Below are 13,257 nucleotides of genomic sequence, written 5' to 3' on the forward strand. Positions count from 1 at the left end.
TTAAGGGAGCCAGGGGAGCAGCTGGGAGCCCTGTCGGGAGAGAATTCCCCCGCCCCTCATTGATGTGCGAGACCACTAGGAGCTGCACTATTGTCTGGAAGTCCTGCGGCGGGATCAAGGGTAGAGATTCTGAGTCAGTCCATTTGGGCCTTCTTGGCTATGTGTTTCTGGAAATACAGATTGCTGTCAATGGTGAAGCTTAAGGATTTTGCTGAGTCTGAGAGTTGTGGATCAAATCCTTCTAGGCGCATATTATTGTGCCATTGATGGACACGTTTTTTGTTTTTGCGAGTGAACTGATGAGGAGGAATTCAGTCTTAGATTGGTTTAATTTTAGTTAGGCATCCATGACTGGATGATGGATAGGTAATCACACAGACAAATGTTGCCCTCTGTGCTATTTATTCTCATGTACAACCGAGTATTGTCTGCGTATTAGTGGATGGCTATATCGGAATCCTTGAGGAGAGTGCCCAGAGGCTCTTTGTAAAGGTTAAAAAGGATTGGTACGATATTTATAACGCGCCTATACACAAGTGTTTTGGAATCCTTGAAATTTGGCAGGTGTTGGAGACTGGGTGGTTCCTTATCCAATATGGAGCTCAGCATCCAGGAAGGCGATTGTCATGGTGATATGTTGCTTCATGAGTTCGATGTTTAGATCTTTCACATTCATATCAGCCCCCTAGACTTGTAAGTGTCCTGGGTGAAGTGTGAGAGGGTGGAGCCCTCAGAGACTCTGCAGGAGACCTGTAGTTGGTTATAAAACAAGTTCATCTGGTGTCTGCCTGAGAGGAAGGATGAATTCCCAAACCCTTTGTATATCCTGCTGTAACAGCCCAACATTTCCGCTCTTGGGTTCATTTGTTTTAGTTAGAGTCTCGGTCAAACAACCTTCCCCTAAATTGTCAAGTTTGTTCCCTGTATTTGTATTAAACACCAATGCTTTTGGATTGAAACTGCTTTCCTAATCCCCATGCTATAGTACTAATAGAGCGTAAATCTTACTTTTATTTTTGTGCATTTCTGCTCTGTAGCATTCCTACACCCCATATGACTAACTTTACTTAAGATAGACTGATTTATCGCAACCTAACCCTTAAAATTTGGCAGGTGTGGGAAAGTGCTGATGGTCTTAAAGAGTCCTCTGCCTCTCCTAGGTGTCACACTAGTTGTCATTTTTGATCTTTGTTGATCCCTGTTATGATCCCATGTATGTTCTCCTGGGCTGTGCATTGTGGTGACCTCAGAGTTGATTGTCATCCCTTGCTTCACATAACGAATTTTGCGACAAATGGCTCTTATCTGACATTTTTCCCTGAATTTCAAGGGCTTTGTTATGCTATGTCTTATCCAAGACACTAGCTGTGGCTTTCTCTATGCTCCCTGTGCACTCTGCAGCAATTAGGGTAAAAGACTGTGGCCCACTGGCCATAGCCGGGCCATAGCCGGGCCATGGCCCATATCCCCTCACTAGTATGTAGCCAGGTCCCAATGGCCATGGCCTTTGGCATTGGCCACAGTTCTCTTTACCCCTATCTTCCTCACTAGGAAATCACCAGGTCCCACTAGCCATGTTAACTGTCCACGTTGCAATAATAGGCTAACAGACTGACTCATGGTCATAAGGAGCAGCCCCATCGCACAGTTGTGGCTCGTATACCCATCACTTGTAAATAACCTGGTACCATCAGCCATTGCCTTTGGCACCATCAATGTTTCCCTCTGAAATTTCACACAGAAACATAATTGCAATCACAGTAGCACCTTTCGTTATCGCCGCGCGAATCATTCCTTCAGGTACGTAATTTTGTCCAAGTACTGCTATAATGCATCAAGACATAGATTAGAGTTTTACCCCATCTCCACTGTAAATGGACGCCACTCCTTTATTTTGCTTCCCCCGCCTGCTTATCTCCACCCCCCAGCGCCACTGTGTACATCCCACCTGAGCCTTTGTAATAAGCATCTTTCCCCCGCTAGTACTGGACAAATAATTTTCCATGCATACCTTGCGATTTTCTGATTCCTGGACCCAGTCAAAAACTATCTGACTCAAAACTCCAGCCTCTTTCTGAGCACCCAACCAATAATTTGTTCCTGTTCCACCCTACCCACCCATACCCTGATGTGAAACCACCCCTTTAGCCCCTCCAAATATAATTTTGAGCACTTTTCTTTTTCTCATTACCGCTGAAACTGCTCACATTGAGCAAATGAACATGCCAGGTTTTCATTTCTGAAAAGTCTCAATGTTCGAATGCACTAGAGGGGATACATGTTTTAAAAACGACTTTCCTACACCAATCAAAAAAGGATTATCTGCAATGCTTTGTTCCCAACTTGTTTATTTGCAAATCTGTTCAGTGGTGTGTTTGGGTTATGGAGTTTCATTCAGATTTTGCATGTTTTTGGGAATAGAATTTTGGGAAAAGTTAATGCAGATTGGTTTTAGCTCCACTATAGGCCAACAACCGCCTCCCCATAACCGATATATACATACGTGTTGTGGTGAGCAAATTGCCACAACCAAAAATTGTTGAGTTTAAAACCAGTGCAGACCCTTCTAATACAGAAATTACAAAATGTGTCTGCACAGTTCATCCAATATTTCCATGTTCCTTTATGTAAGACTCTGACCCCCATGCATTTTCAGTTCATCCTAATCCCTGAAGTTTGCCGAGTACAGTCACTTGATTATACAACTGAGATAATATCAGATCACATCAAGAATTCTTGTTAATGTCCAGTTCTCAAACAAAATTATTTCACCTTCAGGAAGCTTGACACATCTTTATTTATTCTTTAAAGCAGCTTACTTTCATTTTTTTCAGTTGCGTCCCCCCCAGCCTCCTGTGTACCTCTTCATGTTTGATGTTTCCCACAATGCAGTAGAAACTGGATACTTGAATACAGTTTGCAAGACGCTGCTAGACAATCTAGATTTGTAAGTATTTGTACTTTTTACTTCTTAAACATGAGGTGAGTGCTTCAAACATATTCTATGCATGGTGATGAAAAGCAGAGAATGGAAGAGTCTCATTGCAGAGTTAAAGAAACCCAGGTTATCAATAAGCAGGTAAAGATCCAGGTTGCGAAAATTGAAATTTCTGATGGGAACATAGATGGGAGACCATGCAGACTCACCACATAAATGACAGATAATCTGATAAAGCAGTACTAAAGTGCATAGCTAGTATGTACAACGGCGCAGATGGCAGGTGATAATGGGTGAGGTAACGTGTTGAGTTATGGAAGTGTCTCCTTCAGTGTAGATGAGATGGAATATAAAGGTGTGTTTTAAACTGGGATTTTAGTCCGATTTTTGATATTGGAGGGAAGCATGATCCTGTAGAGAGGGCAACGAGAGAGGCAGAACAGGGCACAGGATGAACTGAGTTATTGTGTAGAACACTGGAGCAAAGATGTTGGAGTAGCTGATGATTGAGTCAGCAAGGTCAGGAGGGTCTGACGCATAGGACTAGCATTTGAAGTCATTTGAAGAAGGAGAACTTGAAGGAGGAATCAGTGCACAGAGAGCAAACAGGCATGTAGGAGAAGTGGAGGAGGAGGGGAGGTTGTTCTGTGTGTGAATAGCGAATTTCAGAATTTTGTTAAGGTAGCAAAAGAGTTGCAAATTAGACATAGGAGGTTGTGTCTAGAGCAGTAGGAGCGTTAACAGAGTATAAGGGTGGGGATGAGTTTTAGTCGAGTGGTAGTTGAGAAGGGGTTCATCTTGAATCTGACAGCGCTGTGGAATAGGATCCAAAGGTTGCAAGTAATGAAAATGGTGAGAAGGAACAGGGGCAAAGGTTAAAGAGGGCAAGGAAGGATAGTTGGAGCAGAGTTCACCCAGCAGCTATAGAACTTTTGTCTTAGATATGTTGAGCATAAGATAACTAAGTGCCATCCAGTGGCAAATGGACAAAAGACGGATACAAGAGGAGAGGTCAGGGGTAAAGATGGGAAAGGAAACATTCTGGGTAGCACCAGCAAGTGGTTGGTAGGGGGGGATACAATGGAGATGAATGCTTACCGAGAGGTGGTGTAGATGGTGAAGGGTAGTGAACTAAGGACAGAGCCAGAGTTAACTACTAGTTCTGTCTTTCAAGAGATGAGTGGGATGAGTTGTTCATAATACAAGAAATGTCTCATGAGCGGTCTGAAAAGGAAGCAGCATTTCGGGCAAGAGGAGTATCTAAGATCCCTAGGTGAGGGGAAGAGAGGTTTGGTAAATGTGAAAGAACATTGAAAGATTAAGTAGCATGAGACTAGAAGAACGATTTAACTGATATGCAGTGACAGATGTGGGTGGGTGCTGTTGCCATGAAGTTTCAGCTGTGGAACCCTGATCTGAGACATAGAGATTAATGTCAAAGTATTTGGAGATTCGGTTAAAGAATCATCCATCGACTTGGGAGCTATGAGGGACAAGGGCCATGGGGCAATAATGGGTGGATTGTTGGATTTGAAAAGGACATTTTTGATGGTGTGTAAGACTGTGGCCGTCATTAGGCAGGCAGAAAACATTACTGTTTCAAGTGTGGCCAACCAGGGAGGAGTGATAAGTGCAGGTAGGGGCATCAAAGCCTTATTGTTTAAGGAGTAGATGGGTCCACAGGGGCCCAAAATATATTTGCATTCTGCTGAATGAAGTTAATTCAGCAATTGAGGTGGGGGTGAGCCAAGAGAGTAGAAGTGGGTAAGAGTGCTGCAAAGGAGGTGGTAGAGTGATAAAGCAATTGACCTTTTTCGATACAAGACATCCTAAGTCATTTGCAGGAAGAAGAGGAGATAGATCTTTTGAGGGAGCACTGTCTGCAAGTTGTTGCCGTTTTTGAGGGATGGTATTGAAGCAAAAGCGGTTAGTGGGGTAGCTTGACTTGGAAGTAGACAGAGCATAGAGGCAGTCTTATTGGAGGTCATGACTAAAAAAGCGTCCATTAGTCCATTGGGGTTTGTGTGTCAACCACTTTAGATTGAGTTGCATGTTGGCCTTGTGAATCGAAATGTCCATAGAGCTAGAGCCGTAAGGTTAGTACGGATTAAGGTGGAAGACTGCTAGTTGTGCTCAAAGCGCAAGCTGCGGACAGAGTTAGTAAAGAAGGCTGGCTCACTAGAGGAGAACTGAAGTGGAGCGCGGGCAGGAGGTTGAAAACCTGACCTCTATGCTATGTAGTGACCCTGGGCACCAGCTTTGAACTTCCGTTTGGAACACAGGGAGTTGGTGGGTCTAACTGAGGAAGGTGGGAAAAGGAGGAATATGTCTGAATGGCACCAAACATGGCTGAGTCACGAGGGGATCTACATCTCTGTGATACTCTTGGTATCTACCTGCATGATGAGTCGAAAACCTCGATAAGGTAGGGTATCTTATTGCATAGAGATTGCACATTCCGTAGCCTGAGAGTGGTAATAACTGATAAGGAGGTAAGGCAAGGTGGGAGAGTGGTTTGGTATGGGAAGTGCAGGTTTTAGAATAAAAGCAGTCTTTTTGTGTGTGTTAGTACAGGGTTGGGATAGGTTCAGGGTGGGGGAGGGAAGGAGGTGTAGCGCTAGACTAAGCATGGCATCCCATTGTAAAAGTTGGGTAGAGGGCTAGGAGTAGGACATCAAGATTTTAAGTGTATGGTGAGGAATGAGGGTGTCTGGTCTGAGAAGTGCATAATCAAATTCTATGGCCATCCATTTGTTTAGTGGGATTACTTGTACAATAAATGTGTAGCAGACTGGTAACTGCCAACAATAGGAAAATGTAAAGCACTCTGTTAAAAGGTTCGTTTTGAATGCCCAGAGATGGTGCAGGTCCCAGTCGAAACGCCCATGATGGAACTCATATATAGAATTGTGGTAGGATTTAGAGTACCTGGCTGCAGGTTTGCTGAATAAACCTAATGTGTGATTCCTTTTGGGCTTTGTCCTCTTTCTGACATGTCATAATGTGGATCCTTATTCCCTTTGTCCTTTTGCATACTATCATGCTTTTCTTAGTATATGCAAGCCAATCTGCAATGTGGCCTCGTTCCCTGTAATCTATCAGTTTGCATTTAGCACTGATTCTTTTCAGACTTTTGGCCCCTCAGACGTGCCTTTAGTCTTACCACTTCTAATGTAAAGCCTTTGTAAATTCCTCAGACTGCTGCATTCACATATATCCTGGCAAGTATCAGATGTTGTACATGAGCCCTTTCAGACCTTTGCCTTCACTTGCACCTTTGCATATGGCAGAACCTGCAAGTACCTCAGACCTTTGCCCTCTCTCATTGCATTTGTCAGTCTGAGCCTAAATCCAATGTCATATTTATATTTCTGAGCGTGTATAAGCCTCTCAGTTCTATGCCCTCACTCAAATCCTGGCTTTACTGCAAAGTAGATGCCTCGATAGTGCTCTTGCTCTGACAAATGTTTGCTCTTCTTTTCGTTTTCTTGCTTTTCTTTGTGTCCAGCCTACTAGCTGACCCCTTTCACTTACAAAAGAAATGTGTGAGGAAATAATCTTGGCGGAATGGACCAAAAGACAGTCACTCTTCACATGAGGTTAATGAAACAAGTTCTAGACAACCAACCTAGTTCAAGAGTTAATGTGTAGGCTCACTCTGCAGGTCTCTGCTCCTGCTCGTAGACCAAGAAGGATGAGCAGTCTGTTACCTCCGAACAACAACTTTAAAGACTTTTAATGTGAAGTGAAGAAGCTTCATTTTTACGTGGGAATACTAACCTTATTGGACTAAAGAACAGTGTAATCGTGGATTACCAAATAACATTCTGGTCAAGTAGTTTAGCACTGTTAAGGATCTACGTCTTGTGGTTCCTAAATCGACAACTTTACATTTGACTACCCCATCTTACTAATTTTTTAATTTTTTTTTTATTTGTATTTAATCAGTAAAAGATTTTTACAAAATAGATTTTTGTTTGTATGCGAATAGTTCTTATGAGGCTACTTGGGATGCCGCTCTGTTTCATTCTTGAGAAGGTCAAATACCAGTTTGTTCATTGCCGTCCTCAGACTGATCAGTAACCCTTTGGCGATTGAGATTTCCCAAAGTTGCTTTTTTTAAGGCAATGTCCAAAAGTTTGGCTGCAGCCCTCGACCATCTGGCAGAATCGCCAGAAATAAGCCGACGCCAGCCAGTCTCTTCGCTTATTGTCGAAGGGTAAGATATTAGCGGTGCCAAGTAAGCCTCTCTTTCTGGATACAATGCCGGACAAGACGGCAAGAGATGTCTAACAGTTTCAAGTTGATCATAGTTTTCACAAAGACGACATGAAGCTGTTGTCGATTTTGATCTGATGGCCAGAATTTCTCTTGTATATAGTATGTTTAGCCGAGCTCGCATGAATGTTTTTCTCAAAGCTTTTTCAGGGAATTTATCGCAGTATTTTAATGGCACTTTCGGTTTGTGTCCAGGCGGAAGATCTTTGAGGAGTTTGTGACAGAATTTTTTCATTTGTCAGGATCCAGTCTTGCTGCACTATTTTTTCTTTTGCTCTCCTGGGATTTGAGACTAAGAGTTCTTCCGAGCAGGCTAGCTCTTCCAGTTTGTTTTTCCGTTTCTTCATCCAAGCAGTTAGTGGTTTGCACCCTCCTTTTTGGATTTCTTGTGCAACTTTACATTTGACTACCCCATCTTACTTATTTGATATAGCACTTCCTTCTGGTATTTATTTTGTGTAGACAAATGTGTACATTTGTCAAATGAGGCTAAAACCGATTGCACAAAATACCTCAGTTATGGACAAGTGAGGAAACTAGGATTAGAATCGGTAGCTGCGTTCCACTAAACTCCTAAGAGTTGCTGACAATGACTCTCACCACTTGACACACTCAATAACCTCACCAGAATGGACATCAAATTATCTTTGATGCCAATATATACTTTTAAACAATATTAATAGAAACTGGTTACTTCAGCATCTTTTATAAATGTTGGTTGATAACTCATTCCTGCATCCAGCTATTGAAACTTCCAAAAGCTAAAGACATTCTGACAAACCGGTCAGTAGTCGGAGCTAAACCACCTGATTAAAGAACCTTATTGGAGAAACCGCCTTGAAGTGCCTTAAAATTGTCATGCATACTTGCTCAGTGACTCCCTGCTTCGTTTCAAAGTGGGAACAATGTAACCCTTTTTTGTGGGAAAGATTTTGGTTGGTATATTTTGCAGAGATTCCTGGATGTTAAATGGGCATCTAGTTAATATTTTTTTATTTTATTTGGATTTGTAAAGCGCACTAAAGCCCTGGGGCATCACGGCACTGTTTCATGAAGATGTCTTATTTACATGTAGAAGAGGCCTTGCTCGAGGCTACAGAGAGCGACAGCCAAGTGGAATACAGTTATACAAGATACATAGGTGATTGGGATTACTTACTCCAGAACATAACATGTTTACTATAAACTTGCAGGCACAGAGTGGGTTGTGATCAGTTGTATACAAACAGAAGTGTTTTAATTGCTTTCCTAAATGCTGTATGATGCCCTTATTGAAATGCCCAAGCCTTTTTTGTTTGGAATGTACCTTAGCTTTATTTATTTGGGTAGTTTTTTTAGATCTTGCTTTGTTTCTGTACATAGCACACATTTCAAAACCTCATCACTGTTTTTCAATGTTAGGCAATAGTTTGTCACAACGGCAATATGGGATTGGAGAGGAATTTATTTTGTACAGTAAATTGTGTTGTGTGGTGTTTTAACAAGATAAGAGGATATTAAGATACAAGGGGCAGTGGAGTCGAGTCTTTACGTGTCTGCAGAATGTTCTTGATTGGGAGTTAGATATGGGTTGCATTAATGGAGTAGAGGTCCTCCATTCCTTGCATTAAGTAATAGAGGAAGATGATTTCATAGACCCTACCTAGATGCAAAGATGTATATGCAGGTTTCACTACCTTTGGGATTTGTGAAGTCTTGTGAGTCCTAATCTAGTTTCATTATTATTTTTGTTGATTTCAAGCACCAAATCTGCTCCATGGATTAGCAATAAGTTTGCATAAATAAGCCTTTCTAATTGATTGCATCCTTTCACAGATTATTCATCTTACTTCTATCCTGGCTTTAGCTGCTCGCCTCTGCATCTTTTCTTCCAAGCAAGGCGTGGGATGTGCCGCAGTGCAGATTTTTCGACTCCGGAACTGACGTCATCAATGCTCCCTATAGGGCACACACCATAACCTTGGTACCTTTTTTCTGCGTGCTCAGCATGCTGTCTGGAACATTATCCTCCCCATATTTTGTGTCATAACCTCTCTAATTGTCTCCACTTTTCTGGGTTCATCATGGTTCTGGGTTTAAGCACTGCAGGGACTGCACTTCCAAGATGTTTTACCAACCCCTATACCGTCTCCATCTAGTGTTTGGGGGCTGATCACAATGTCGGAGTGTGGCTACTCCAAGTCTCTGAACCATAAAGCTATTGGGCAGTTTGGGCAAAGGTGGCTTAGGCTGCCCCCTTGCGAAATCTAGAGCAACTCCCCTCCAGAAGGCGTTCTTTGGTGGACGGTAGAGTTTTGAAATTACCCAACTGGAGAAGGACCCATCTCTGGAAAGAGGGCCTGTCTCATGAAAGAAGGCTGTAAAAAGGAACATAAATATCACAAGTGACCTCATTCTAGGAGTGGCTGCCACAACTCCTCATCCTTGTACATGCAGAAGAGGAAGCACATATTGCACCAAAATGAGGAAGGAATAGTCTGATTTGTCAACGCTAAATATGTCCAACAGCCTCCCAGTTGGCCAAGGACAGGGAGGCCTTAAGGCTAAAAATGTTGGACATTTTCTCCAAAGCATCAGGTCAACTGCCTGGACTTAAAACATGCAGCTAAGGAAGACACCCACTATGCTGCTCAAAGCCGGCACAGCACTCAAGAGGTTTGGTGTCCGTATGGTGAAAGGCTCAAACCCAGTACTGAAAAAGAAAATGGCATGCAATGTGTCGGAATAGACAGTAAAAAGCTTGCACTGCTGCATTGACTACCTTGACGCGGAGTGCGAGGGACTTTATCGTGCTGCTGAAAGACACTGGTTGCTATGCACCGGTCCCCAGGATCTGAGGTTTCAAGTTGATAAGTATTTGTAATGAAGATTGTAACTCCATTCCATTTCGACTTGATCCTTCAGGAATCTCTCATATCAGACAACATAATATTTCAGGACTCAAATTTTTCAGACCTGGCGTTCGATGTCTTGGACTCGGATGGGCTGGATACATCTTTGGGTTAGGATATTAGAGGTTTCTCTGTATGGTCACCGCAGCATGGCATTTTGCTAGACGATCCAGAGTGTGATAGATGCTATGGGACACTGGGTGCCATCTGGCCCATCCAGCATTATGATTTCACTGACCACCTTGACAATGGTCCTCAGAGATTCCTGCCGTTTTAACCCAGCAGTGGCCGACTTGGTTATAGTGCTGTGGCAAACCTGTATTTAGCACTGACCGTGAATGAGAAACTCGCAAAAAAGTCTCTAGCGACCCATTTATTTCTTTTAAAGGACGTGTCATCTGAAAGCCTAGTGGTTTAGGCTGCTACAAGAAGTACAAAATCTTCAGTCTTTCCTTCCCATCCTCCAGATCCTGAGAGTAAGAGGGTCAATGATTTTGGAAATAAAGATCTTTGGGGGATTCAGTTTAGCCCTGAAAGCAATGACTAAGTCATGCCCTTGCCAGGTACGCCAACCGTTTGTGGAGAGTGGTTTCGGAAGTGGTGCGTCATCTCCCAAAAGGCAAGATTCAAGATGGTTTGAATGATTTAGTATTAGATGGGAAAGAGGCAGCATGCCATGCCATGTAGACTGAGCTAGATGCTGCATATTGTGTGGCCGTTCTATGTGCACAGCTTCAGTGAATCGTAGTTACTTCTAGGTGAGGACAACTGGCTTTGCGGCCAACGTGCAAGCCAAACTGCTTGAAATGTCCTTTGATGGTATTCATTTATTTGGCACAAAGGCTGAGTCTTTAGAGACATTTTAAACTTCAAAGGCAACATCAAATTTACTAGGACCAGTGATAACGCACACCCCATCATTCTGGTCCTTTAGTGGGTGCTTTAATGGTCTTCAACCATTTAAATCTTGTTGCTATAGGGGTAAACCACACTTGACCCCCGAGGCACACAAGATCAGGAAGATGGTGAGGTGCTCAGAAGACAGTTACAAGGATCCATTGTGCCTTCTGCAGAGCTGATGGAAAAATCACTGAGTTCCACAGCAATTTGCTCCCATGGGTGTGGTTTTTGAACAAGTGGCGTGCCATTACTTCAGTTGCCTGGCCTCTACAAGTGGTAGCTCCAGGGGACTGTTTTCCACACCTCTGGGGAAACTCCTGGGTCATCCCCCTGCCAAAAGGGATGCCTGCACAATACCTCTTTACTGATGAAGTCCAGTCTCTGCTATCTAAGGCAGCTGTAGAGCCTGTTCCTGCAATTGGTGCCAAAAATGGCAGGGGCTTCAGTTTGATCTTGTATCTAAGACATCTGAACAAGTTCCCGAGGAAAGAAATGTTTAAGATGGCTACAGTGGCAAAGATCCTACAGGCCCTAGATTTCCAGGACTTTATGGTGTCCCTAGACATACAGGATGCTTATTTTCACATGCTGATCCATATGCAGCACAAGAAGTACCTGAGGTTTGCGATCTGTGCAGTACAGATCAGGAGGGATAGGATTCAAATCTTCCCCTACCTGGAGGACTGGCTTGTCGGGGCTCGATCCCGGAGCTCCTTTGCCATTCCTGCATTCTCATTCAGAGTCTGGGCTTCTCCCTGAACTTGAAGTCTCGGGTGACACAACACCCTCTATGGAGATATAGTTCATCGGAGCAGTCTTGGACACTTCCTCTGTGGGAAGATTTTTCTTCCGAGGAAAGGGTCTTTATTACATTGTGATGGTCAAAGTTACAGAAGTCCAACCTCCTACCAGCCTCAAACTTTCTTCGCCTTTTTGGGTCTAAGGGCATCCTGCATTTCCCTGGTTTTGGAGGCAGACTGTGGATGAGGTCTCTGCAGTAGCTTCTTCGGTCGCAATGGCCCCAGTTCTTGGGAAACATGTCGGACTTGCTGCAAGTTTGAACTGTTTGCAGATGACCTGGCATGGTGGGCCTGGTGGGAGAACTTGAAGGCAGAATAACTGTTCTGGCAGCCTTGGAAAGGCTGGGATGCTCACCTTGGACTTTTCAAGGTGAGCAGGATGTGGTCTTTGGTGGAGCACATCACCTGCTAGAGTTGAGCAGGATCATGCTATCCCTGAAAGATTTCCTTGCTTCGATCAAGGGGGAAACACGTCCTGATTCTGACTGATAACACAGTGGTGATGGCTACTTCACCAAGAGAAGGGGTGGTTGGGTTGCTGCTCTTGTGTCGGGAGGCAATGCAACTATTTTATCTTTATTTATTTAGATTTATATAGCGTGCAAACAGCCTAAGGGCATCGAGGCGCTGTTTGATGCAAAGGCTTAGTTAGAGCAGGCTTCGGGGACGTTTTTGGAGTCCATGCAGGTCAGTTACATACATGAGTGAAACATTTGTCAGACAGTGTAGCCTATGAGTGAGGGTGAAATTATGTGAAGAGTAGGGTCTTGACTGCTTTGCGGAAGGCGGTGTGTGAGCCTTCTCCTATAAGTGTTGGAGGGAGGGTGTTCCAGTGCTGGGCTGCGAGGTAAGGGAAGCTGGCTCTTCAAGCTCTAACTCTTAATTCTGGGAACTATTAGCATGTTGGAATAGGGAGTTCTGGTAGATCTGGAGGTCGTGGATCGGTGCATTTTTTGGTGCAGGTAAGAGGCAATTTTTAGGACACATTTGTGGGTCAGAGCGAGGGTCTTGAAGATGATGCGCTCTCTGATAGGTAACCAATGTGCCTGTTTCCTGGCTGCAGTAATGTGTTCCCTTTTTGGAATGCCTAGTGCTGCACGCGGAGCGCGGTTTTGAATAACCTGCAGCTTCTCAATGTTTTTTGCTGACGTGCCTAGAAAGAGGGTATTAAAGTAGTCAATCCTTGACCCTGTAATGGCTCTAGCTTTCCTTGGATAAGAACGGTCTAGCTGCTTTCTGATGTTTGTCATGGTATGTAGCGGCAGAGGCTATGGCATTGACTTGCTTAGTCATAGATAGGTTTGAGTCTAGGTATATTCCCAGTGTTTTCACGGAAATCGGATACCGGGATAATGATGTTGTCAATCGAGAAGTGACTGAATTGGGAGTCGAGGTTTTTAAGGGTTTCAGAGGACCCTATTATGAGGAGCTCAGTTTTGTTACTGTTGAG

The 13,257-nt window shown here is 43.6% G+C and overlaps 1 protein-coding gene across 1 annotated transcript in view; it reads left to right on the forward strand.

Annotated features, from left to right (window-relative positions):
* The window catches only part of SEC24A (SEC24 homolog A, COPII coat complex component), a 1,330,430-nt gene that overhangs the window by 485,653 nt on the left and 831,520 nt on the right, over positions 1-13,257 (forward strand). Inside the window, exon 10 of the mRNA XM_069652570.1 lies at positions 2,835-2,947. Within this exon, the coding sequence (XP_069508671.1) occupies positions 2,835-2,947 (113 nt within the window). The remainder of the gene's footprint in view (positions 1-2,834; positions 2,948-13,257) is intronic.

This window comes from Ambystoma mexicanum, chromosome 3p (assembly GCF_040938575.1).
Source record: "Ambystoma mexicanum isolate Mex_15411 chromosome 3p, UKY_AmexF1_1, whole genome shotgun sequence".
NCBI lineage: Eukaryota > Metazoa > Chordata > Amphibia > Caudata > Ambystomatidae > Ambystoma > Ambystoma mexicanum.